Source organism: Bufo bufo, chromosome 6 (assembly GCF_905171765.1).
Source record: "Bufo bufo chromosome 6, aBufBuf1.1, whole genome shotgun sequence".
Classification (NCBI taxonomy): Eukaryota; Metazoa; Chordata; class Amphibia; order Anura; family Bufonidae; genus Bufo; species Bufo bufo.
The window spans coordinates 25,905,443-25,931,635 of record NC_053394.1 but is presented as its reverse complement, the minus strand read 5'-3'; the positions used below and the strand labels follow the sequence as shown (position 1 = coordinate 25,931,635).

Genomic DNA, 26,193 nt, shown 5'->3' with positions numbered 1-26,193 from the left:
CCTAGAATGAAGAGTCCTGCAAAGTTTCTGGCCACACAGTAGCATAGGGGGTGGGGGCAGTCAAGGCTGGGGCCCCACTGTCTCCCAGGGGCCCCATACCAACTGCATAGGAGAAAGGAGGGAATATTCTTCCCACCTTCAAACCTCAAACCCAATCTCTTATTTCAGGGGGGGCCATCATTTTACCTAATCCATGGATCCTAGTGACCAGAGGCGTCAGTCGTCCGATGGCGGACATCATAGCTGGTGACTACTTTGGTCATTGACCACTGTTAACCCTCTCCTCCCCAGGTCCTGATGGTGATGGGGCTGATGTGCATTTCACTGGTGGTCATCACATCTGGTGAGTACTTATAACATTCACACAGTGGATGATGTTGTCATGGTGGTCAGGGTCGCACATGGCAGAAGGGCAAACAGCCCTATATATATATTTTTATTTTATTTTAATGAAGAAATAATATTTAAAGGAGACCTGTCGTGAGGAAGTCCAGGTTGCTTAGCGACAACTTGACTTCCTTTCTGGTTGACCACCCTTTCGTGGTCACTGATGTAGACATGTGTTCACCATCAATTCTTTTTACTGTACATGAGACTCCCTCTCCCAGACTTGTTCCTCTCTTAGTCCTCCTGGAAATAACCATTCCCGTCTTACCATTTCTCTTGTCGGTAAGGCGCGCCATTGTTTAATCTGCCACTATCCGATCAGTATCTACATTGTCTGGTGACATTTAGTTGTCGATTTATGTATACATTTTCAAGAGGAATAACAGAGGGACAGCACAATCCAGGGTTCTAAGAAAAGATGCACAAGACTTTCTATCTCATGGCGAATAGGATGGGAAGAGTTAAATGCCTGTCCAGTTATTATCTCCCTTCTAGTCTATTACCTCACATAAGTAGCGGCTGACGGACGCCAACTTCACCGCCTGGGAATTCTGCATTGGTTTCATCGCTCCTCCTATAACTGCATAAACCTACTGTGATGCCCGGTGCAGCCAACACTACTCCATCACATCTCGGCACCTGCGCAGGAGAGTTCTCTGCTTTATGCTCCATTTTGTGGGAACTAGCTGCACGTATATGTACAGATATAGCCGGTGCCAACCGAGCAGGTGACAGCAGACACATTCTATTACAATGGCGCCGCCTGCTGACAGTTATAGGAAACACAGTGCATGAGGTGAAGAATTTATAATGACGGAAAGTAAATTTAAAATGTGCAAATCACATCTGGTCTGATTATTAATGTCCTGCTGTAAAGACAAGAAAAAGACTATATATTTTATTTAGAAAAAAAAATATTTTAATTTTCCATAAAATAGACACTCCATCTTTAATTAACATTCTTTCTATAGTATACATCCTGGAAACCATCAACAAGCGGCTGTTGATGGATTTGTTTTTCTCCTTTAGATAAGAAAGACCTGCACCCCCTCATCATGAGGGCAGGGTGCAGTTTAGGGCTGTACTTTATAAATATAATATAGGAGAGCTAGTGAGGGCTCGTTCACACAAACGTTTTTTGCGTTCCGTATACGGTACCTTTCATTTCAATGGTTCCGCAAAAAAAAAAACGGAATGTACTCCATATGCATTCCGTTTCCGTATTTCCGTTTTTTGGTTCCGTTGAAAGATAGAACATGTCCTATTATTGCCCCCAAATCATGTTTCGTGGCTCCATTCAAGTCAATGCGTCCGCAAAAAAAACTGAACCTATACGGAATGTACTCCGTATGTCTTCCGTATCCGTTCCGTTTTTGCGGAACCATCTATTGAAAATTTTATGCCCAGCTCAATTTTTCCTATGTAATTACTGTATATACCATACGGAAAAACGGAATGGAACTGGAAACACTACTGAAACAAAAAACAGAAAAAAGGATCCGTTAAAAACGCCCCACAAAACACTGAAAAAGCCATACGGTCGTGTGAACGAGCCCTAAGACTGGAAAAATCAGGCTTGGAAAAAAAAATTTTGAAAGGGAATCTGTCAGCATGGTCAAAACTGCTGAAGACAGCTGTCATGGGAATAATGCAGCCCTGAACCCTACCAACACTACTATCCCTAACTACTTGAACAATCCATCCTAAATGACGGCCTCCAACTGGTTGACGGCTCCTAACTAAGTGCAGGGACCTAAACAAAAATAACATAGTAACATAGTACATAAGGCTGAAAAAAGACATTTGTCCATCCAGTTCGGCCTGTCATCCTACAAGTTGATCCAGAGGAAGGGAAAAAAAAACTGATCAACGACCCCTCTCTAGTAGCTATAGCCTGTAATATTATTACGCTCCAGAAATACATCCAGGCCCCTCTTGAATTCCTTTATTGTACTCACCATCACCACCTCCTCAGGCAGAGACCTCCATAGTCTCACTGCTCTTACCGTAAAGAATCCTCTTCTATGTTTGTGTACAAACCTTCTTTCCTCCAGACGCAGAGGATGTCCCCTCGTCACAGTCACAAATGACAAAGACAGAACCAAAGGATATACCATAGACAATACCAGGCGGTAACGTCAGAAATATAATCAGCAGTCAGAGGAAAGGTCAGAGTCAAAGCAGAAGTCAGGATCTAGGAGTTCCAAAATGTACAAGTGCTATTGTAGCAATGAAGATCAATAACAGGCACCTCTTACCTGTTTAAATCTCCCACCGACAGGAACCATGTGATGCTGGCACCTGATTGGCAACTGCTTCCTGCTAGGCCGACCAACCCGTCTCTGTAAGACAGGCTGGTTGCCACAGCAACAGAATTACCCAGGCTGCGCTGCAACACAGAGGTCGGTCTCACCACTCTAGCACAGACAGGTAAGGATGTGACAACAGCATGACAAACATACTGTTTGTGAAGCTTTTATTATCAGGAGTAGTGTGACTATTAAGTTTTATTCTGCCAAATTGTGTTCTGAGTGACAGCTGTAGTGGTCTTCTGATTGGATGCTAAAGCTGTCAGAGCAGAGGGTTGGTAGCTTAATACAGAGAGGAATTCACAGTGAAGCTCCGCCTACAGTGCACTTAACGAGCAGAACTTGGCAGAATAAAACTTCATATTCAGCCTACTTCTGATAATAAAAGCTCCACAAATGCTATATTTGTGCTGTTCTCTCCAGCCCCTGTTTAGTGCTGTTGTTAGTTTAGTATAGTCAAAACTGACAAAATCTCTTTAAATATTAGAAATGATAGCTTGTCTACCTCTGTACTTAGTTCCCTAAGAACACAGGGGTGTATGTCTTCTGACTTTAGTGACTTGTCTATTTTAACATTTTAAGGTGGGTCTGTATTTATTCCTGGGTTTCATTAGGTTTTAGGAAGGTTGACTTTGATGGGCATAATGTGATCTTTTAGAACCAGCTAACCTGCTTATTGATGGTTTCCCAATACAATACTTACACAGATGAAAATAAATTACAAATATGTGGATATTACATTAGCCGACTGCAGCGCCAATATAAGGCAAAGGTGGAGCTTCACTTCCACATTCCCATCAATATATACAAAAGACATTTGTTTCCATTCCAGTCCTTGTTGGATTGTGGCCATTATTAAGCTTTTTTCTTCTCCTCTCTTTGGATTTTTTTCCATAGAAATAGAGCGGTGATGAGGGTGAGGATCAAGATGATGGTGAACATGATGGTGAGAATAATAGTATGAGACACATCGGCTTCTGTGAAAAAGACAATATAAGTGTTAATTTTCACACCTCCATTTTCATATCAAATAAATACATTTCTGGGTTGATCTTCTGTCTCTTCTCCAGTTATAAAAGGAGTAGACTGCTTTGGACAGTTTGTTTATGTCAGAAAGGTCCCATAATTTGATCAAAGAAGATCCCGCTAATTGGATCTCCAGTGATCAGCTGCAATCTTTGGGAGGAACCCAACAGCAAGTGTTTGATTTCCCTACAGTGCCACCACTGGAGAAATGAGGTATTACACAGTTCACACTGACATCAGTAGTCTATTCATGTAAAGCATGGTCATGCTCAGTGCTCCCTCTATCCCCTCTCCTCTGATAATTTATTACATAGCTAATAGGATATTAGAAAATTAATTTGGAGCTATTAGACCCATAGTAATGCAAATTTCTTCTCCACCAAGAAATGTAGACGGTGTAACGTCCAACAATTCAACATCATTGGGGTCTAGCAGGTCCTAAATTACCAAAACAAAATCACATAACACTGTATTTAAACTGGTTTTCTGACACTTCAATATTAATGGCCTATCCTCAAGATGGGTGGTCAATATCTGATCAGTGTGGGTCCGACACCCAGCACCCCCACTGATCAAGTGTTTATATAGGCCGCGTCCTCCTCACCTCTTACCAAGCACAGTGCTGTCCATTGTGTAGTGGCTGTGCTTGGTATTGCAGCCCAGGCCCACTCACTTGAACAGGACTGAGCTGCACGTAGACCATGTGACCAATGAACATGACATCACTGGCTTAGTAAAAGGCCACAGATCTCACCGCGGCTTCAAATAGCTGATCGGCGGTAGTGCCACAAGTCAGAACCCCCAACAAAAATATATTGATGGCCGATCCTGAAGATACATCATCAATATTCTATTCCCGGAAAACCTGTTTAGTGTTCCAGAATATCTGATCATTTGGCCCTGTGCATGGACCTAAAGATTTCACCGGAGATCCTACAATGCACCGCCATCTAGTAACAAGAAACCAGTAAAAGGTAGTCATGTTAGTGGGATTAGTCACCGCAATGGTGGATTAGTCACCATTGCGCCCAGTACTTACGTTCAGGAAGAACATTGACCTCAACCATTATTGGATCAGTTAATGAGACGTGTGACACGGCACAGGTATAAGTATCATGAGAAGCGCCGGTCTGAGGGACTGGAACTTGGAGGAAGTTGCTCAAGCTGTAGGTCCCGTCATTATTTTTGCGATGACTGGAGGTTATTGGGGAGATGTCGGTTAATGGAGAGCCGTTCAGCAGCCAGGTCACCTCCACGTCCAACGGGTAGTAGCGGTCAGTGCGGCAAGTCACAGTGGTCTTTGGGTCTGCACTCACAGAAACTGTAACCTGAGGAGGCTCTGGGGAGAAACAGATCAGTGAGAATGGGGGACTGGCGCCGCTTATCCTTTACAAGCTGGTATCGGCCATCTAAGAGGGCACCACAGATCTTCCCATGTGCCATTGTCACAGTATGTAGGTTCAACATTGTTGACGTTCAGAGACCATACATCATGGGATTACATACTGAAACTCCAAACAGTCTACTGTTTTAAGTATACAGCTCCTGCGCAGAATTATGTGTTTCCATGGTTACAGACTACAACCCCTGTATGATCTTGCAGTCATATTGCTATCCATCTATTTTTTTACACCTTGCTAACCTACCCAATGAATGTAGGATGGAAGTAAGTATGACATTGGGATCAGACTACACAGGGTTGGTTCGTAGTCGGTAACCATGGAGACATATAGGTTTCTACAAGGTCTACACAACAGCTAACATATGAAATGAGACCCCTCCTCTATGTAGGTACTCGAACAATAGGTTCTAAGCAAACATAGATATTGCATTTTGTGAGTCATGTAGACTTTGTCCTAAGACTTCTGCATTTCATATGGGCACAAATGCCCTCAAAGGTCTCACCAGTCAATGTATATTAAATTACCTCTGATCTGTAGCTGGAGAATTTGCTGTAATTTGTGTTGTCCAGAAGTCACGGCACAAATATAGGTGCCCTCATCGTGGACATGGAGTTGTCTTATAGTGAGAGACGAGGCTACCTTCTTCTCCTGTGTCTCCTGTTGTAAAGTGATCCGGGAGTCCTCAAGGTTTAATCTGTGCCCAGTGCCATCCTTCTGTAGATGCCAGTTCACGCTTACTTCAGTGCCACTCCATACGTCACAATTTAATGCCACTTTGTCGGTGAGGGAGCGCTTCTGTGATGGCGGAGAGGATGATACAAGAAAGTCCACTAAAGGGAGTAAGAACAATGACGTGGTCATCATTGTGACTGACAGGAAGACACAGATATATGAAGTATGAAGACTCAAGGGTGAAGGACATGGGTCCATCAGACTGTAGGACCATAGGGACCTGGTCATTCAGAGACAATACCATTCCCTGCCACATCAAATTGGCCATGCTGGTCACTGTTAGCTGGGCAATATGGCCTTCTAAGTAGGATTTTGAAGTGAGAAGACACCACTCTTATTGGGTCTACCAGTAGGTCCAACCCGGTGTAACCGTGTGTTTAAAAATGTTCATGAATGTTGGATGTTCGACCATAGGTATCGATGAAGAAGCGGTTCAGCTTTCATAATATCATACCTCACTATTTAGGCTCTTTGCTCATCATCGGCACATAATCACTATAATGTAGACTAGTTTTCAGGTTCAAAATACTGGACCAAATTTACAAAAAGTCATCCAAAAATATCATTCCAATGCCGAAAATGGCCCATTAAGATCAAAACTATTTGTTTGATTAAAATGAGGAAAGGAAAAGTTTGTCTATAAGTTGGTCTGTAAAAACTTCTACCACAGAGCCGTCTTGAGGGCAGAATAGGAGGCACACTTACCTGTTGGCTGCTACCCTCCCACTACCCACCAGTTAAAGGTGTGAAAGAGCCCAATTCAGAAGCGTAGCTATAATGGCTAGGTGTGGAGATAGCAGCTGCACCTTATCCATACTTGCTAACTCTCTTGCTTGGGCTCCCAAAAGTTTAGGCTGTGTGGAACTCAGAATTCTTTCAGGTGTAACCAAGCTTCTTTTGCCAAAACACAACCCTTTCTTTCATGCCGTACCCCTTTGTGTGCCATGGCACTGCCCCCTTCCTCTGTATTTGGCCACTACAACTGTATCTGATGACACAGCCCTGGCACCACACCCAACTAGAGGTTAATATCTGGGGGGTGCTAGCAGGGGCGTAGCTATAGGGGTGCAGAGGTAGCAGTTGCTACCAGGCCCAGGAGCCTGAGGGGGCCCAAGGACCCTTGTGCCACAAAAGAAGACACCGGTACTATAGAAAGTGCTTGCTGGTCAAGTTATACCTCTGGCTGGAGGGAAAGGGTTAGGTGAAGAATTTGGGGTCGGGGGGGTGCCGTTTAAATTTTTGCTTGAGGCTGCAGGAAGGCTATCTGCGTACCTGCCCCTGGCCACAAAGCACTGAGGGAAGGGGCCCAAGCTGAACTCTTGCACCAGGGCCCATGAGCCTTTAGCTACGCCCCTGGGTGCTAGGAAGATTCCACAGTACCCAGAGGAGTTGCTGGGAGTTTTTTTTTTTACCGGGATCCTCCTGTATGTTCCAGGAACGCTGGCACGTATGACCTTGGCCTAGTGTCTGATAACATTGGGGCCAAGGAGCCTGAAGCAATACTTCTGAGACTTTATTAGGTAATTGTGGGCAGGTTAAGGCCATCGATTGGCAGAGTCAACTGCAACAGAGTTTTGGTAATGCCATTAATAAGTTCCCCGACAGTTTTGTCACAGTCTCACCTGTCATGGGCACCACAGTCTTGTCATTGGCCAGCTCGTCTGGTCTATCAATGGGTACCGTCGCTCTGGCCATGACGGCAATGCTGAGCTCCGGTAGTCGGATGTGAGCGGTAAATAACTGGGAATGGATTGGCGAGATCTCACATTCAACCTCTTCTCCCTCACACTCCACATGCAGCAAGCGTTCTGCAAACGAGAGCGGGGCAAGGTCGGCTGCAAGGAGGAAAGAGGGGCCGTGTGTTAGAGACATTTCCCTTAAATTATTAAAAATAAATAATTTATTGAGTCGTCGTCAGTCACGTAGTTCAAAATTCTGCTCAGGCGCTTCTGGGAAAGCTCAGTGACAACCAATATGGCTGCCTACAGAGGTTGTCACATAGCTTCCCCAATATCCTTCAAGGAGTTGTCCAGAATTTTGATCTGGATGACCTATTCTCAGGGTAGGCCATCAGTATCAGATTGGCGGGGGTCCGACACCCACCGTCAGTTCTGCCCATTGTGTAATGGACGGAGCTGGTCACTGAATGGGAGCAGCACTGCAGTAACCAGCTCCACTGTGCTGCGTGATTCTGGTGCCGGCAAAATCCAGAATGGGCCCCTCTCCACACCCAGAGGTCCTCCAAACAGGAGCAGAAAAACGGTTGTTGTTGCCCATAGCGACCAATCAGAGCTCAGCTTTCATTTTTCAAGAGCAAAATACAAAATGAAAGCTGAGCTGTGATTGGTTGCTATGGGCAACTGAGCCTTTTATGAGCCCTAAATGGGTTCTCCAGGAATGATTTAAAATGGCCACCAGCAACCTGTCCTAGAATGTGAGCAGGACTGGTTCTCTCCATGAGGGAGTGCAGCTTTACTACATGCTCTACGATAAATGGTAATGACGTGACCCTGCCTATGATGTGCCATCATGGCTGAGCAGCCTGACAGGAACGCTCAGCAATGTGTGATATAGGCAAGTGCCAGAGTGTAGTACGTAGGGGGGCCCTGTCCCCTTACTCCCCTAGGCAGCTCTGCAAGTGGTGACAACCAGTGCTGCTAACATTCTAGGACAGGTGACCGGCAGCCATTTTTAATAATTCCTGGAGAAGCCTTTAAAGGGGTTATCCCATGACCAATGTAAAAAAAATGAAAATGAGACATCATACAGTACAGGACAATCTCTTTCTAACAAAGCTAGAACCAGCCCTGCACCTCACATGGATCCAGAGATCTCCCCATTCGCTGCTCTGCTAGATTTATATCAAGCTGACAGCTCAAGGGGCGTGTCCTTTCTACTGCAGCTCAGGGGGCGTGTCCTTTCTGCTGCAGCTAAGGGAGCGTGTCCATGCTCTCCCTATCACAGCTCAGGAGGCAGTTGAAGGATGAAACTGAGCATGTGCGACCATCTCAGTAAGCAGGACAAAGAAATACAATAAAGAACAAGCAGCAGGTGGCGCTATACAGATACATATTATTGAATAACTCACTGGCTATGCTACATTTTTTATTGCATGCAATTACAAAAGTATTCAGATCCAGGTGCTGGTTTGAAACCTGTAGAATATTTTTCGTGGGACAACCCCTTTAAGTTATCGAATGAAGAGGGTCCGACTCCTAACACCCCCCCAATGAGCTGAATAAAGGGCCCTCCAATGAGCACTGCAACTCCTACATCATTTACTTGGTACAGCGCCATACATTCCATTGTGGCGGTGCCTGGTATTGCAACTCAGTCCTATTCAGGTTAAAGGGGTTATCCAACTCCTATAATGCCCCCCAAAATGCCCGGGCCCCTCATACTGGTCATATTTACCCCACTCCCTGGAACCCACGTCGCTCCTAATGCCCTGCACTGCCGCTGCTGCATGTTTCGATCCGCGTGCCGGGGAGGTGGGGTCGGAAGCCAATAGCAGGCCACTACAGGAACGAGCCTCCTCCCTAGCATCACCCGCGATGTTAGTGAGGCTCGTCCCCGTCCTGGCCTGCCATTGGCTGCATCGCCAGATGTTTTGATCTGTGTGACGGGGAGATGCAACGGCAGACGTGCGGACATCAGGAGCGATACGAGTGACGGGAAACGGGGTAAGTAAAACCTGTATGAAGTGCCTGGGCATTTTGGGGGGTATTATAGGGGTTGGAAAACCCCTTTAATGGAATTGAACTTCAGTTCCAGGCACAGCCACAATGAAACATATGGCACTATTCTTGGCAAGCAATGACGCAGATACGGTGCTCCAGCTGCAGTCACTCCATCCAGCTGACTGGCCAGGGTGTCGGTAGTCGGACCCCCACTAAATCAGATATTTAGCCGTTTTTTTTTAAACCATTTTTTTTTTTGTGACTTGATGACCACCACTAGGGGGCACTCAAAGCAGTTGTAATTATACAGCTAGTATTGGGATCTGTATGAATATGCATGCTGCAGTGAGGCCCCCGCTAGTACGTCAGGAGTCTAGGAAAGCTGGGTGATAACGCCTGCCGGTGCTGTGCTGTCACAAATAGTCACCTGTGGCCAGGAAAACAGTCATCTCCGGGTTCTCGGAAGGATGATAATTTGGCAGAGGGTCCGCCGGCTCCTCTCCCATCACCGTCACGTTCTGCAGGACCAGCGTCACGCTTTGCCTTGTAAACCCCATCCCCCCCATGCTAGAATCCAGCAGTGCGTAGTCACAGGGGAGCAAAATGTCCGCAGCATACTGCAAGTGGGGCACAGCGGCGCCCCACAACACGACACCTGAAAAAGAATGAACGACAACTGTTATCTAGTACTGATCGGATCTTATACTCTAGTCACATCCAAAGCTGCATTCAAAGCTCTGATTAGTCTTCGTTAGCTCTGCCTGACCTCAAAATTCAGCGCTTTTTCTGAAATGCATAATAACAGGGAGCAGTACACTGCATTCATCTGCATAGACGTTTACTGTCCCTTTAAGGACACAACCAGCGTGTAAGTAATATCGCCATCATTTTGGACGCCATCTTTTATTTTATTTTTTTTAAGTGGACACACCCACACCCCTTAAACAGCCCCCTCAGTTTTGCTCACTGTGTAGAGTCAGGATGAAGCCCAGATGCAAAAGTCCCATGGTCTTCATATCGGCAGTACACAATAATAGAATATACCGCTATATACCGCTCACAGCAACGCGACATGCAAACAATGGTACACGGAATAACTTCAGCAGGTTACACGCCACATACATGTCCATACACAGTACACAATACACAGCAAGTGCTCCACCAAAGGAAACAACCACACACGCACAACGCCGTACACAGCACACACAGCAGCCTGCGGAGGAAGAAAACGGAAAGTTCCCAGCTACGGTTTTCACTTTCAGTTTAGCAGCAGTCACATGACGCTTCCTAGCATCTGAAAAGGAGAAGAGAGCGAGCTCTGCAGAGCGTTCAACCTGCACAGAGCGGGATGCAACGCTCTGCAGATGTTAAAGAGCCCTGCACTGTTTTTAACCCGTTAATGACTAGCTTTTATATTCAGTTTTTGCATCTTCATGTTTAACTCATTCAGCCCCAGAGGGTTTTTTCGTTTTTCACTCCCTGCCTTTCCAGGGGCCATAACTTTTTATATTTTTCTGTTCACGTAGCTTTTTTTTTTTTTTTTTGTGGGACAAATTGCACTTTCTGATTCCACCATTTAATATTGCATCCGAGCTGGGAAAAAATTCCAAATGAAGTGAAATTGGGAAGAAAAGTTTTATGGATTTTGTTTTGACGGCGTTCCCTATGCTCTAAAACGGATCTGTTACTTTCATTCTCCAGGTCAATGCGATTACAGCCATACCACATATATATATAGTTTTTTTGCGTTTTTAAAAAAACTTTGGAAAAAACTAATTTTTTCCTTGCATTGCCATATCCTGACCCCCATAACTTTTTTATTTGTATGTGTACAGAGCTGTGTGATGGCTCATTGTGTGCACGGCGATCTGTACTTTATAAGTGTGTATGACTTTTTGATCACTTTTTATTAAAAAATTTGTGGGAGGTGAAGCGACCAAAAAACTGCGAATCGGCCATTTTGACATTTTTTTTCCATTTCGCTGTTTGCCGTATGGGATAAATATTTTTATCTATTAGTAGTTTGGGTGTTTATGCACGCAGCGATGCCCATGATGTTTATTTTTTATATTGTTTATAGATTTTGATTTTGGGGAAAGGGGTTGATTTGAAATTTTATATATTTAGTTTTTTGTTTTTTTTTACACTTTTTAATAGTTCCCTTTGGGAATTATAACAAGCAATCGTCAGATTGCTTCTCTCATAGACTCCAAAGCATTAGCATTGGAGTCTATAAGAAATACACTATAGGGGTCATTTATTCAGACGAGCGTTTTAGACGCCGGTCTTAATAACCCCCTGCACTGGTGGTGGATCCGCCAAAGTTATGAAGAGGCAGCGGCCTAAATCTAAGCCTAGCTTCCTTGCTGGCCTAAATTTAGAACATTAAGCCTAAAACAGGCATAGAAAATGATAATGGCCGACGCCCCCTTTTTTAGACCTGGCATTAGCGGGGAAAAGTCGCAGATTGCAGTGCAAATAACGTTTGTGTCGCAATCTGCGCCAGAAATACGCCAAAAATAGGCGAATTTCTGTTAGTAAATTACCCCCTATGTTCCTATGGAGCCCTGCCATGACCACTCCATAGAAACCAATGTGCGGCAGCATACTGTGACTCACTGCATCCAGCTCCCCTCGATCCTCGCTGGGGGGAGCCAGATCACACCAGGGAGCGCACGCTTCCAGGTTTTTGCCAGTGCAGATGTCATGGTCACTTTTGACCACGGCTTCTGAAGGATTAAAAGTCTGCGATCGGCATTACCGCCGGGCACGGACATTAGTCCCAGGTGCCTGCTGTTAAAAATATCTTTAAAGTCCCAGCCAGTGCCGTACCTGTACGGCGTTAGTCGGGAAGGGGTTAAGCAGCCATAACTTTTTTATTTTTTCATTCACATGGCTGTATCAGGCCAAGTGTTATGCAAGAGAAATTGCATTTTTTTGGGTGCTGATTGAGGGTACACATAAAATACTTCATCATTTAGATCCATTTTATTTTTCTGCTTTGCAAATATAGAAGAAGCTATTTTTCCGTGGCTTTTTTTATTTTATTGTTTGTACTGTACATATTTCATGCTGAATAACCTGTCCTGTAGATGACTAATCTAATAAGTGTTTAGTTTTTAAAGTATGCAAAATAAAATGCATTTTAAGAAAAATAATCGTGTATATTTTTATAATTTTTTTTTATTAAACTTTTTTATCAAAATTTTTATTACATTTTTTTAAAATCCCCAAATCTATTTTACAAATATTTTTTACTTTATACTAATACTCTGTGTCTCTATGGCACAGGCTGTGGTTTAGGATAACGCTGGTGCCGTAGCAGCAGGATTACTGAACTTGGGGTATGTTCACACAACAGATTTTGAAAATCTGCCTACAAAATTCAGCGAGGAATCGACATGTGGGTTTTTTTTCAGGACGTTTTTTTAAATTTACATGTGCAAAAATGTGCATTTTTTGACACTTTTTTTTTTTGACCAATGAGTCTTTACTTCAATACAAAACTGCATTTTTACCTCAAGTTTTTGACGCAGAAAACACGCAGACACACACGGGGCAATTTGATTTCACACTTCCTATTCATTATAATGGGAGATTTACGCATCAAGATAGGGCATGCTGCTTCTTTTTTCCACATGAAAAAAAACGCAAGTGCCACATCACATTGAAATTGAGGCATTTTTGGATTTTAAAGTGGCAATGCACCAAAAATCAACTCCAAAAAAACTCCATGTGAAATGGCCCTTACAGTCCTGGGGTCCTTTCTAGGACCAAAAGGCTAACTGCAGAGGGTTTACCCAGCCACTGATCTGATCACTGGGACCCATCAGAATTGACTGTGGCAATCAAAGGGTAAACAGTTGGGATTGGAGCAACCTCCGATCTTGGCTATAGAGAAAAAGGCTGCTCGAAGACCCGGAGCTGTTAGTTACAGTTCATTTGTAGTGCAGGAGCGCTCATAGAAGTGCTCTGCTCCCTCTAAGGCTGCGGCAACACGGAGACACTGTGTATTATCCTCTTTGGGAGCAATTTCCGGTTTGTTATACTATTATACTGTGTGTAACACCCCAGAGTTGTGTTACTACACACCTCTACCCCGCTACTATCTCCTAAGAGCCTTTATACTGTCATCTGATGTAATTTATATTATGTCCTCCACAAATGTGCATACAAATCTATGTTAAATTCAATTGTTCATGTAATTTACCTGGTATACCAGCAGGTGGCAGCAGCCCATTGGCAAGTATAGTTTAGTGTTCAGTGAATCTAAGCTGGAATGGTTAATTCCAGCTTGGCTTCCCCTCTGTGGAGAGGTGGGCTGGTCCCACATCCTGCAGTCTGGGTGTCACCGCCAGCTCTGTGAGAAGGTCTGTTAGACGTTCTTCGCTACCTCTTGCATGAAGTTCTTTGTTTTGGTTTCACTTTGTCATCTCCTTTCCTTCTCCCAGCTGTCATCTATTTGCACTGATTGTCTCCCTTTATATTCCCTCCCATACTGCCTCACTTTGCGGTTTATACTTCTTCCTGGATGAGTTGTTCACTGCTGGATGCTGCTTCTCCTGATTCCTCAGATAAGTCTGTTTCCTTTATTTGTGTTTACTTGCTGGCTTGATTGTAGGTGACCCTGACTCCGTCCGTATTAAGTGCAGGGAGCCGGTGGTCGTGTCCCCTCACTATTATAGGGTTTTCAGGTGTCAGATAGTATAAGGTTGACATGCAATCGTCTACCATAAAGATCTTTGCATGGGCATAGCAGTCAGGGAGAGCTCTAGGGGTTTTATAGGGCTCACCCATATGCTCCTTAGTTTGGGATCAAGCCAGTCGGATGTTTATTTATAAGTTCCAGCTTTCTGCAACACCATCCGTGACATTATAAACGGCCATAACTGTCTTAAGCATGGATCCAGTTTCAGCCTTGATTGACCGCATGCAAGGTCTTTCACTGGAGGTAGCAGATCTCCGTAAAACTGTGTCTCAGTTTCAGGTGACCGATTCTGCTTTCGTTCATGGAGTTTGTTCCAAGCCTAAGATCTCGCTTCCGGATACGTTCTCCGGGGGTAGTGAGAATTTTGTTCGCTTTAGAGAGGCTTGCAAACTCCATTTTCGCCTACTTCCCCCTTCCTCTGGTGATGAGGAGCAGAGGGTGGGGATCATCATCTCGCTGCGCAGGGATAACGCTCAGTCTTGGGCCTTTTCGCTGCCGGTGGGAGCACGGCCCCTCCGATCGGTGGATGAATTTTTTGTAGCCCTGGGGCAGATATATGATGACCCGGATCGTATTGCTCTGGCTGAATCTAAACGGCGTCTTTTATGCCAGGGTAAACAGTCCGCAGAGATATATTGTTCAGAATTTCGGAGATGGGCAGCTGATACTGGTTGGAATGATGCTGCACTCCGAAGTCAATTTTGCCATGGTCTTTCGGAAAGATTGAAAGACGCATTTGCTTTTCATGAGAGACCAGCCTCGTTAGAATCTGCCATGTCTCTAGCTGTTCGTATTGACAGGTGTCTTAGAGAGAGAGAGGAGACTACTCCTTCCTGTCATATTCAGTCCAAGGACAGTAGGGCTGTCTCATTCAGTGCGCAGGGGTCTCAGTCTCTCTCAATCCTCTCTGAGGAGGAGGCCATCCAGCTGGGTTTGCTTGCCTCTGATAGTAGATGATTCAGCTCTCAGAAGAGGGTTTGTTTCTGTTGTGGGGGTATAAATCATTTGGCTAATGTTTGCCCCTCTAGGAGATTCATGGAGTTTTCTGAGGGTAATAAAACAAAAACAAAAATAAAAAAAACCTCTAAAAACTTTCCATTTGCTACTATTGGCAAGGTTGATGCGGAAATTAAAGGTTTGCCATTTACTTGTAGTTCCCGTTTTCTCCTACCTGCCAGGGTGGCGCTAGATAGCAAGAACATTGTTTGTGAGATTTTTGTAGATAGTGGAGCAGCTGTCAATCTCATTGATAATCAATTTGCAACAACGCATGGTTTCCAGGTATGCACTTTGGGAAAGGATATTCCTGTTTTTGCTATCGATTCCGCTCCACTTTCTCAAAGCTCGTTAAAGGGCATAGTTCACAATATCCGTTTGACTGTGGGTGACGCTCATGTTGAGGATGTGTCATGTTTCGTCTTAAGCGGATTACCTACTCCTCTAGTGTTGGGGCTACCCTGGCTCACTAAACATAACCCCACCATTGATTGGCAAGCGAGGCAAATAAATGGTTGGAGTGAGTTTTGCAGAGAGAATTGCCTCACGGCGTCTCTTTCAGAGGTTTCTACCAAGACTGTGCCATCTTTTCTCTCTGAATTTTCGGATGTGTTTTCCGAGAGTGGTGTCCAGGAGTTGCCCCCGCAACGGGAGTACGACTGCCCTATTAATCTCCTCCCAGGCGCCAAGCTGCCAAAATCACGTTTATACAATCTCTCCCAACCTGAAAGAGTCGCTATGCGTACTTATATCTCTGAGAGCCTGAGAAAGGGACACATCCGACCCTCGAAGTCACCTGTTGCCGCTGTTTGTTTGTTTTTGTTAAGAAAAAAGATGGTTCTTTAAGACCTTGTCTGGATTTCAGGGAGCAGAATCGTATCACGATTCGTGACCCATATCCGCTTCCTCTGATCCCGGACCTGTTTAACCAGATTGTTGGGGCTAAAGTTTTTTCTAAGTTGGATTTAAGAGGGGCATACAACCTAGTCAGGGTCAGGGAAGGGGACGAATGGAAGATGGCCTTCAATACCCCTGAGGGTCATTTCGAGAATTTGGTTATGCCCTTTGGTTTGATGAATGCTCCGGCCGTCTTCCAACATTTTGTGAACAGCATTTTTCATCATTTAATGGGGAAATTTGTACTGGTGTATCTGGATGACATTTTGATTTTTTCTCCTGATTTCAAGACTCATCGGGACCACCTACGTCAGGTCTTGCTGATTCTGCGGGAGAATAAATTGTACGTTAAACTGGAAAATTTCTCGGTTTTCTTCTCTCCGCTTCTGGTTTTTGCATGGACCCTGAGAAGGTCAGCGCGGTGCTTGATTGGGAGCTTCCTGAGAATCAGAAAGCGCTGATGCGGTTTTTGGGTTTTGCCAATTATTACAGAAAGTTCATTTTGAATTATTCCTCTGTTGTTAAGCCACTCACTGATATGTCTAAAAAGGGGGTCGATTTTTCTTTGTGGTCGGTAGATGCGCTTAAAGCCTTTTCTAGTATCAAAGAGAGTTTTGCTTCCGATCACATCTTGGAACAACCTGATGTCTCTCTACCTTTTATTGTTGAGGTGGACGCTTCTGAGGTGGGTGTGGGTGCGGTCTTGTCTCAGGGTCCCTCTCCTGCCAAATGGCGACCGTGTGACTTTTTCTCAAGGAAACTCTCCTCTGCAGAGAGAAATTACGATGTGGGAGATAGGGAGTTGTTGGCCATCAAATTAGCTTTTGAGGAATGGCGCCATTGGTTAGAGGGAGCCAGACACCCTATTACCGTGTTTACAGACCATAAGAATCTGGCCTACTTGGAATCGGCCAAGCGTCTGAACCCGAGACAGGCCAGATGGTCTTTGTTCTTTTCAAGGTTTAATTTTGTTGTCACGTTCCGCCCTGGGGTTAAAAATGTGAAGGCGGATGGTAGTTAAGGTGATCTTTAAGTTTTATCCTAGTGAGCTTGAGTTCCGATTGGGCTTCTATGGATTTAGATTTCTTGTGCAGAGATTCCAAGACAGAAATTTTCTCTATCAGCGAGTGGAAGGTTTTTTGTCTTTCTTTTTTTATCCGACTACCCAGTGCTATCAGTTCCCCTCTGATGACCGCCTTGTATGTCTCCCAGACAGTAGTGATAGAAACGTCATCCGTGGTGTTCTCCTTGAAGTAGAGTTGTAGTTTGGCTTCTATGTCTCTCGCCCCCTCTATATCATCCAGTAGAGTCTCATTTAATCTCCACTGTCGAGACTGTTGAGGCAAATCAGAGAACACCACGGATGTCGTGACTGAGGCGTGATCTGATACTGTCATAGGGTCAATGGTGGAGTTATTCACCAGTTCAGCATGACTACTTAAAATAAAAACATAATCTAGTCTAGAGTAGACCTTGTGCGGAGCTGAAAAGAATGTATAATCCAGATCCGTAGGATGGGTCAGACGCCATGTGTCTATCAAATGAGCCCCACTGGGATACACCTCCCAGTGAGTGCTAACGAGCACCTTACTCATAGAAGTCACTGCATTCCCTCAGTATAAAGGCGCTCCCTGAATAAACTAAATAGCAACTTAGGAGGCCTCCATGTTAGCAAACAGCATACGACCTGTGGGGAATGTTCAGGTGATTCTTTGTTTAGGCCCCTGCCCTTTTCTTTGCGATACTTTAGACAATCTGGAGTATTCAGGGAGTTCTGGAAGCGGGACTCCAGTGTCCGCCGAGGGCAGCCATGATGGAATGTCCTGTGGCGTAGTGTTGAGCAGCTCCCACGCCGCCGGCAGGTCACCGGGGACCCGGATCGTACACCTTTTGCCTTCTTTAGAAAACGTAAGGCCGAAGAGGAAAAGCCACTTGAACGGAATCTTCATCAGCCGTAGTATCTCGGTGACTGGGCGCAGGGCTCTTCTTTTGCTTAAGGTTGAAGGCGCGAGATCTTGAAATAGCAGGATCTTGGTCCCATCATACTTTAGGTCCCCTTTCTCTCTGGCCGCCCTAAAAATCGCAGCGGTATCTACATAGCGTAGAAGTCCACAGACCACATCACGTGGGGGGTCGCCATCTTTGGGTCTAGGGCGTAAGGAGCGATGAATACGCTCGATTGTGACAGCAGAAGCACCTTCTGGGCCCAGCAGAGAAGCGAAAATGGCGGACGCTGCTTCAGGTAGCTCTTCATGCGACACCGCTTCTGGCAGTCCTCTGAAGCGCACATTCTTGCATCTGCTTCTGTTTTCCTGATCTTCGATCAGGGCATAGGCGCGATCCAGAGAGGACATGTACGCAGAGCAGTTATCGCCGATTGTGCAAGCGTAATCCAGAATGGCCCCTTGCGTATTTTCGAGCCGTTCGACTCTATGGCCGATATGTTTAATGTCCCCTTTTATTTCAGTGAGCTCCTGCATCACCGGTAGCAACGCTGACGAAAGCGCCTGCTGTAGGAACCTCTTTGAAATAGGCTCCGGTGCATCAGCATGCGATCCCTGGGAACCCTCAGTAGACGGGCTGTCAGCTCTTTCGGCGTCTTCATTACCCTCATCAGGGTCTGGCGGCGCCATCTTGGGTCGTTCTGTTGCCGAAGCTGCAGACCTTTTATTGAAATATTTCTCCATATCGGAGGACCCCCGATCTTGCTTAAGGGGTTCAGGTCTGTCTTTGGGCAAATATTTGCCAATTTTTCCCATAATTATGTGGTTAGGATGCGAAATATACCACTTTGTAAGGCAATGGAAAGGAGAGCTCTCTTCACATGCGGCCGGTCAGGACGACGGTCAAGCTCCCTATAGTAGTTATATTCTTGTACATAGGAGCAGTATTATAGTAGTTATATTCTTGTACATAGGAGGCAGTATTATAGTAGTTATATTCTTGTACATAGGAGCAGTATTATAGTAGTTATATTCTTGTACATAGGAGCAGTATTATAGTAGTTATATTCTTGTACATAGGAGGCAGTATTATAGTAGGTATATTCCTGTACATAGGAGGCAGTATTATAGTAGTTATATTCTTGTACATAGGGGCAGTATTATAGTATTTATATTCTTGTACATAGGAGCAGTATTATAGTAGTTATATTCTTGTACATAGAAGGAAGTATTATAGTAGTTATATTCTTGTACATAGGAGCAGTATTATAGTAGTTATATTCTTGTACATAGGAGGCAGTATTATAGTAGTTATATTCTTGTACATAGGAGCAGTATTATAGTAGGTATATTCCTGTACATAGGAGGCAGTATTATAGTAGTTATATTCTTGTACATAGGAGGCAGTATTATAGTAGCTATATTCTTGTACATAGGAGCAGTATTATAGTAGTTATATTCTTGTACATAGGAGCAGTATTATAGTAGTTATATTCTTGTACATAGGAGGCAGTATTATAGTAGTTATATTCTTGTACATAGGAGCAGTATTATAGTAGTTATATTCTTGTACATAGGAGGCAGTATTATAGTAGATATATTCTTGTACACAGGAGCAGTATTATAGTAGTTATATTCTTGTACATAGGAGGCAGTATTATAGTAGTTATATTCTTGTACATAGGAGCAATATTATAGTAGTTATATTCTTGTACATAGGAGGCAGTATTATAGTAGTTATATTCTTGTACATAGGAGCAGTATTATAGTAGTTATATTCCTGTACATAGGAGGCAGTATTATGGTAGTTATATTCTTGTACATAGGAGGCAGTATTATAGTAGGTATATTCCTGTACATAGGAGGCAGTATTATAGCGAAAATTTACTTACCGAAATTTTTGTTTCCTGGAGTCCGTAGGCAGCACACACCAAAGGGTTAAGTCCCCTAGGTACAACCAGAATAGAGACCAATTAGCAAGCAATAGATTGATTAATTACATAGCACCTCCCAGTATAAAGCACCACAGAGCACACAGAGCCATGTATTGTATGCAGCAATAATTTATTAAGGGTGGGCATATTGTGCTGCCTACGGACTCCAGGAAACAAAAATTTTGGTAAGTAAATTTTCGCTTTCCTGTTCGTCCTTGGCAGCACACATCAAAGGGATTTTTAAAGCAGTACTCAAAGGGGGGGAGCACTGGCCGCCAACTGTAGCACTCGTTTGCCAAAAGAAGCCTCTTCTGCTGCCTGAATGTCTAGCCTGTAGTGTTTAATGAAGGTCGATGATGTAGACCATGTTGCGGCTCTGCAGATTTGTTATAATGGGACTTGTGCCAGCTCAGCCCAGGACGAAGCTGTAGACCTTGTTGAATGGGCCTTTAATAATAATGGACACTGTAACTCAGCCATTGAGTAGGCCAACTCTATAGTCTGTTTGATCCACCTCGCTAAAGTTGCTTTACTGGCCCTTTTACCCTTGTTAGGGCCCTGGTGCTGTAAAAAGAGACTTTCACATCCTCTAAATGATGAAGTGACTTGTAAATAGAACAGAAGAACTCTTCTGACATCCAGGAGATGAGTTTGATCCTGGTCTTGAGTGTTAGACTGGATTACTGGGAGCGATATTTCCTGGTTAATGTTGGTAGTTGAAGCAACCTTGGGCAAGAAACCTGGCATTGTGCGTAGAACCACGGAGTGGCCTAAGTCCCTGAAATATGGTTCCCTACAGGATAGGGCTTGTAGATCACTTATACGTCTTGCTGATGTGATTGATACTAGGAATAAGGCTTTCCCAGACAAGTGTTTTATGGAAGCTTCTTCAAGCGGCTCGAATGGAGGTTTACACAAGGCGGACAATACCACAGACAGATCCCAGGATGGAATTGGAGAATGGAAGGAAGGATTAATATTCTTCAAGGCTTTGAAGAAAGTGTGGATCAATGGATTATTTGAAAACTTTCCTTGTTGCTGCGCATTTATTGCAGTAAAGTGAACCTTTAATGTATTCGTTTTCAGACCTTTTTTGAAGCCTTCATGAAGAAAGTGAATGATCGTATTTAGGGATTCTGGGTCTTCTGAGTTGCTTTGGCACCATGTCTTAAAGATGCGCCAAACTCTATTGTAAACCTTAACTGTAGCCGGTTTTCGAGCAGCTAGGAGAGTATTGATCACTTCTGTGGGAAGACCTAGGTGAATTAAAGAATCCCGCTCAGTCTCCAAACTGATAACTTGAGGTTGTTGGGGTTCGGATGAAATAACCCATTCTGACTGAGGAGATCCCGTCTGGGTGGAATCTTCCAAATCCTCCCTTTGGATAGACGGAGAGCTAGGGAAAACCACGTTCTTCGTGGCCAGTAAGGTAGGACCACAATTGCTTCTGCTTGGTCCTGCTGAATCTTCTTGAGTACCTTTGAGATCATTGGAACTGGTGGAAAGACGTATATCAGACCTTCTTTCCAGCTGACTGATAAACCGTCGATCGCAAACGCTTGAGCGGAGCGGTAAATGGAACAGAATATTTTGGTCTTCCTGTTCTGTTCCGTTGCCATTACATCCATACGAGGTTCTCCCCACCGATTCTTGATCTCTGCAAACACAGCCGGATTGAGACTCCATTCTCCCGGATGCATCTTCTTGCGACTGAGTATGTCGGCCATGACATTCAATGTACCCTTTATGTGGACTGTTGTTATTTCTTGGGTCCATACTTCGGCCCAAGCCATCAGAAGACTGCATTCCCTGGAGAGACTGCTGTTTCTCGTCCCTCCCTGCTTGTTTATGTAGTACACCGTGGAGATGTTGTCTGACCGGATTAGGACACTGCGGCTCTTCAGATGATCCTGGAAATGAATTAAGGCTAGGTGTACCGCCTTTAGCTCCCTCCAGTTGGAGGACCTTTTGGAATCTGCTGTGTTCCACTTCCTCTGTACCCACAGACTGTCGACATGGGCACCCCAGCCCCAGGAGGAGGCATCCGTAGTGAGGTGAATCTGGGTTTGAGATTGCAGACTTCTGCCTTGTTGAAGGCGTTTGGGTGACATCCACCACCTGAGATGATGACGCGTCAATACTGGTATAACAAACTTCCTGTCGAGGGAATGATAATTCTTGTCCCACGCTGTGAGGATGGCATGTTGTAGCTCTCTGAAGTGAGCTCTTGCCCATGGAACTGCATCCACTGAGGAAGTCAACCGACCCAGTAGAGACATGGCCTGCCGAAATGTTACTCTGGGGGCAGAGATCAGGTGTGAGGCCTGTTTCTGGATAGCTATTATCCTTTCTGCGGATAACCTGACATTCATTTTCTTTGAATTCAGAATGAATCCCAGAAACTTTATCTCCTGAGAAGGAACAAGTTGAGATTTTTTGTGATTTACCAAAAACCCATGATTCTGGAGCATTAGTAGAGCCTCTTTCAAATCTGCTGATAGTTGAGCCGCAGAGTTCGCTATCAGAAGCCAGTCGTCTAGATACGGTATGCAACATATGCCTTTGAGGTGCAACGCTTCCGTCAGGATTACTGCTACTTTTGAGAACACCCTGGGTGCCGACGATATCCCGAAGGGTAAACAGGTGAACTGAAGATGCGATGTTCTGTGTTGAGTTTGAATCGCTATTCCTAGATACCTCCGATGCTTGGGAAGGATTGGAATGTGTAAATACGCATCTTGGAGATCTACTGATGCCATGTAGCTGTTCTGCTCTAATAGCGCGATCACCGATCGGATTGATTCCATTCTGAATCTCTTCTTGGCAATATACTTGTTTAGGTACGTTAGATCCACTACTAGCCTCCACTTGTTCCCTGGTTTGGGTACCGGAAAAACCTTGGAATAAACGCCTTTGCCCGCTTCCATATAAGGCACTGGCTCTAATGCTGCCTTCTCTGTGAATTCTTCTAACAGTTGAAGGATCACTGGATTTGTCTGGTTTATAAGAAACCGGTCTGGAGGGATTTTTGAAAACTCCAGGACATAACCTCTCTGGATAGTGGAAATGACCCAGGCGTCGTTCGACGTGTTCTTCCACGCTGCGGTAAACTCTTTTAATCTTGCCCCTACCCGGGGTTGAGGCCTGGCGTCATTGTTCTGCGGGCTTCTTATCTTTTTTCCTGAAGTCAGGTCTCTCCTGTCTGTTGTAACGGAATCTTCTTTGTCTGTCAAATTGCTGTTTGTTCCGAAATCTAGGAGATCTTCTTCTCTGGAAACGAAAAGATCTGGAAGGCTTCCTTCTTGTTTCCAGGAATTTAGCAGTTTTGCTGTCATTTAATGACTCCAGAATTTTTTCCAACTGAGGACCAAACAAGGACGTGGGCTGGAATGGAAGATTACAAAAGTGGAACTTTGACATGAGGTCACCTGACCACTGCTTAATCCATATGGCCCTTCTGGCGGCATTAGTGAGAGCCAAGGAACGTGATGCAAACTTTAATGAATCTAATGGAGAATCACACAAGAATTCAGATGCATGCTTCATAACCGGGATATTTTTTAAAATTTCTTCCCTTGGAACCCCATCTTCCAGGTCATGAGATAATTGGGACAGCCAGATCCGCAGAGACCTTGCCACTGGCACAGAGGCTAGGGCCGGTACACAAGAAGAAGAAGTGGACGCATACGCTTTTTTTAAGAAAGACTCCGCCTTCTTGTCCACTGGATCCTTGATCAAGGAAGTCTCCTCAGATGGAAAAAGCGCCCTCCTTGACAATCTGGCCACTGGAAGGTCTACCTTAGGGACTGACATCCAATCTTTACATGTGTCGTCCGCTAATTTATATGTATGCTTGAATCTGGAACTGGGATCCGGTTTCTTATCCGGTTTATCCCAATCCTGCCTTAGCCAATCATTGAGCAGCGGGTGCCCTGGAAAAGCTTTGCATCCTGAATTAGGAAAATAAAACAGCTTGTCACATTTTGACTTATTAGAAATATCTCTACTGGATTCAATAGTGTGCTTGACTGCTTTGATAAGACCCCCTAGGTTCTCCTTATGGAACAGCATAGTGTCCTCCATATCCTCAGAATCTGAGTCTATCTCTCCCTCAGACAAGGAACTGTCAGAGGATAAGGCAAACTGTGGCCCTGAGGTTTCATGTGATTTTTTGGTTTTCTTATTGGAGGCTCTGACTTCATTAAAAACAGCTGATAGCTGATCCTTAAACCAGAGCAGAAAGTCATTATTCTGGGAGGGAGGAGACTCAGAAGTGCAGCCCTGACACAGATCAGAAAACGCATCATCTGGCATAGGTTGTTCACAATTCCTGCAGGAGCGGTGTCTGGATTTTCTTTTTCTCTTATGAGATTCCTCTGGGGAGGCAGACATCTAATAATAGATAAGGAGTATCAGTAAAAAAATCATTCCTTCACCCCAACACCACCGAAGAGTGTGCACAGAGGAAGAGACAGCCGCATCAAACCTATGCCAGATCTTGCCAAGCATGTTATCCCCATACATCAACCTTACTTACCTCGGCAAGCAGAGGGAGTAGCGTCCTGGCGAGCGCCCATAGTAACTGTGCCACGGAGTTAAATACTTCCGGGACGCGCCAGCAGAGTGCGCATGCGCGAGACGTCGCGATTCCCCAGTATCATCACGCGCGTGCGCCTCCGCTATAGCGCGCGTCTCTGCTGCCTCAACCTCAACCCACACCATGCAGAGGGAGGCAAGCAGAGAATGGAGCGAGGTGCTGCCGACTGCACTGGGGAAAACACTCTCGCAACCATCTTCAGGGTGAGGGACTAAAAGTATCACACCTGGGAGGGGATAACTGTGGGAGTTGTGGTCTCTTCAAGTGCCTAGAGAAAATAAAATACATGGCTCTGTGTGCTCTGAGGTGCTTTATACTGGGAGGTACTATGTAATTAATCAATCTATTGCTTGCTAATTGGTCTCTATTCTGGTTGTACCTAGGGGACTTAACCCTTTGGTGTGTGCTGCCAAGGACGAACAGGAAAGTAGTTATATTCTTGTACATAGGGGGCAGTATTATAGTAGATATATTCTTGTACATAGGAACAGTATTATAGTAGTTATATTCTTGTACATAGGAGGCAGTATTATAGTAGTTATATTCTTGTATATAGGAGCAGTATTATAGTAGTTATATTCTTGTATATAGCAGACAGTATTATAGTAGTTATATTCTTGTACATAGGAGCAGTATTATAGTAGTTATATTCTTGTACATAGGAGCAGTATTATAGTAGTTATATTCTTGTACATAGGAGCAGTATTATAGTAGTTATAGTCTTGTACATAGGAGCAGTATTATAGTAGTTATATTCTTGTACATGGGAGCAGTATTATAGTAGTTATATTCTTTTACATAGGAGGCAGTATAATAGTAGTTATATTCTTGTACATAGGAGCAGTATTATAGTAGTTATATTCTTGTACATAGGAGCAGTATAAGGGCTCTTTCACACTTGCGTTATTGTCTTCCGGCATAGAGTTCCGTCGTCGGGACTCTATGCCGGAAGAATACTGATCAGGATTATCCTAATGCATTCTGAATGGAGAGTAATCCGTTCAGGATGCATCAGGATGTCTTCAGTTCCGGTACGGAACGTTTTTTGGCCGGAGAAAATACCGCAGCATGCTGCGCTTTTTGCTCCGGCCAAAAATCCTGAAGACTTGCCGCAAGGCCGGATCCGGGATCAATGCCCATTGAAAGGCATTGATCCGGATCCGGCCTTAAGCTAAACGTCGTTTCGGCGCATTGCCGGACCCGACGTTTAGCTTTTTCTGAATAGTTACCATGGCTGCCGGGACGCTAAAGTCCTGACAGCCATGGTAAGTGTAGCGGGGAGCGGGGGAGCAGCATACTTACCGTCCGTGCGGCTCCCCGGGCGCTCCAGAGTGACGTCAGGGCGCCCCAAGCGCATGGATCACGTGATCACATGGATCACGTCATCCATGCGCATGGGGCGCTCTGACGTCATTCTGGAGCGCCCGGGGAGCCGCACGGACTGTAAGTATACTGCTCCCCCGCTCCCCACTACTACTATGGCAGCCAGGACTTTAATAGCGTCCTGGGTGCCATAGTAACACTGAAAGCATTTGGAAGACGGTTCCGTCTTCAAATGCTTTCAGTACACTTGCGTTGTTA

General features: G+C 44.7%; 1 protein-coding gene across 2 annotated transcripts; it reads right to left on the bottom strand.

Moving 5' to 3' along the window:
* Positions 1-2,464: 2,464 nt before the first annotated feature.
* Positions 2,465-10,799, bottom strand: TAPBPL (TAP binding protein like). Of its 2 annotated transcripts, none has more exons than XM_040437070.1 (6): positions 10,475-10,799; positions 9,965-10,192; positions 7,480-7,692; positions 5,650-5,955; positions 4,762-5,061; positions 2,465-3,673 (listed from the first exon to the last, which is right to left on the bottom strand). In XM_040437070.1, exons 2-6 carry the CDS (start codon positions 10,101-10,103, stop codon positions 3,552-3,554), a joined length of 1,080 nt encoding a protein of 359 aa, XP_040293004.1. In that variant the 5' UTR covers positions 10,104-10,192; positions 10,475-10,799; the 3' UTR covers positions 2,465-3,551. The 2 variants fall into 2 exon arrangements, with proteins under 2 accessions (XP_040293004.1, XP_040293003.1); XM_040437069.1 differs by having other exon boundaries at positions 10,505-10,799.
* Between the last annotated feature and the right edge of the window lie 15,394 nt (positions 10,800-26,193).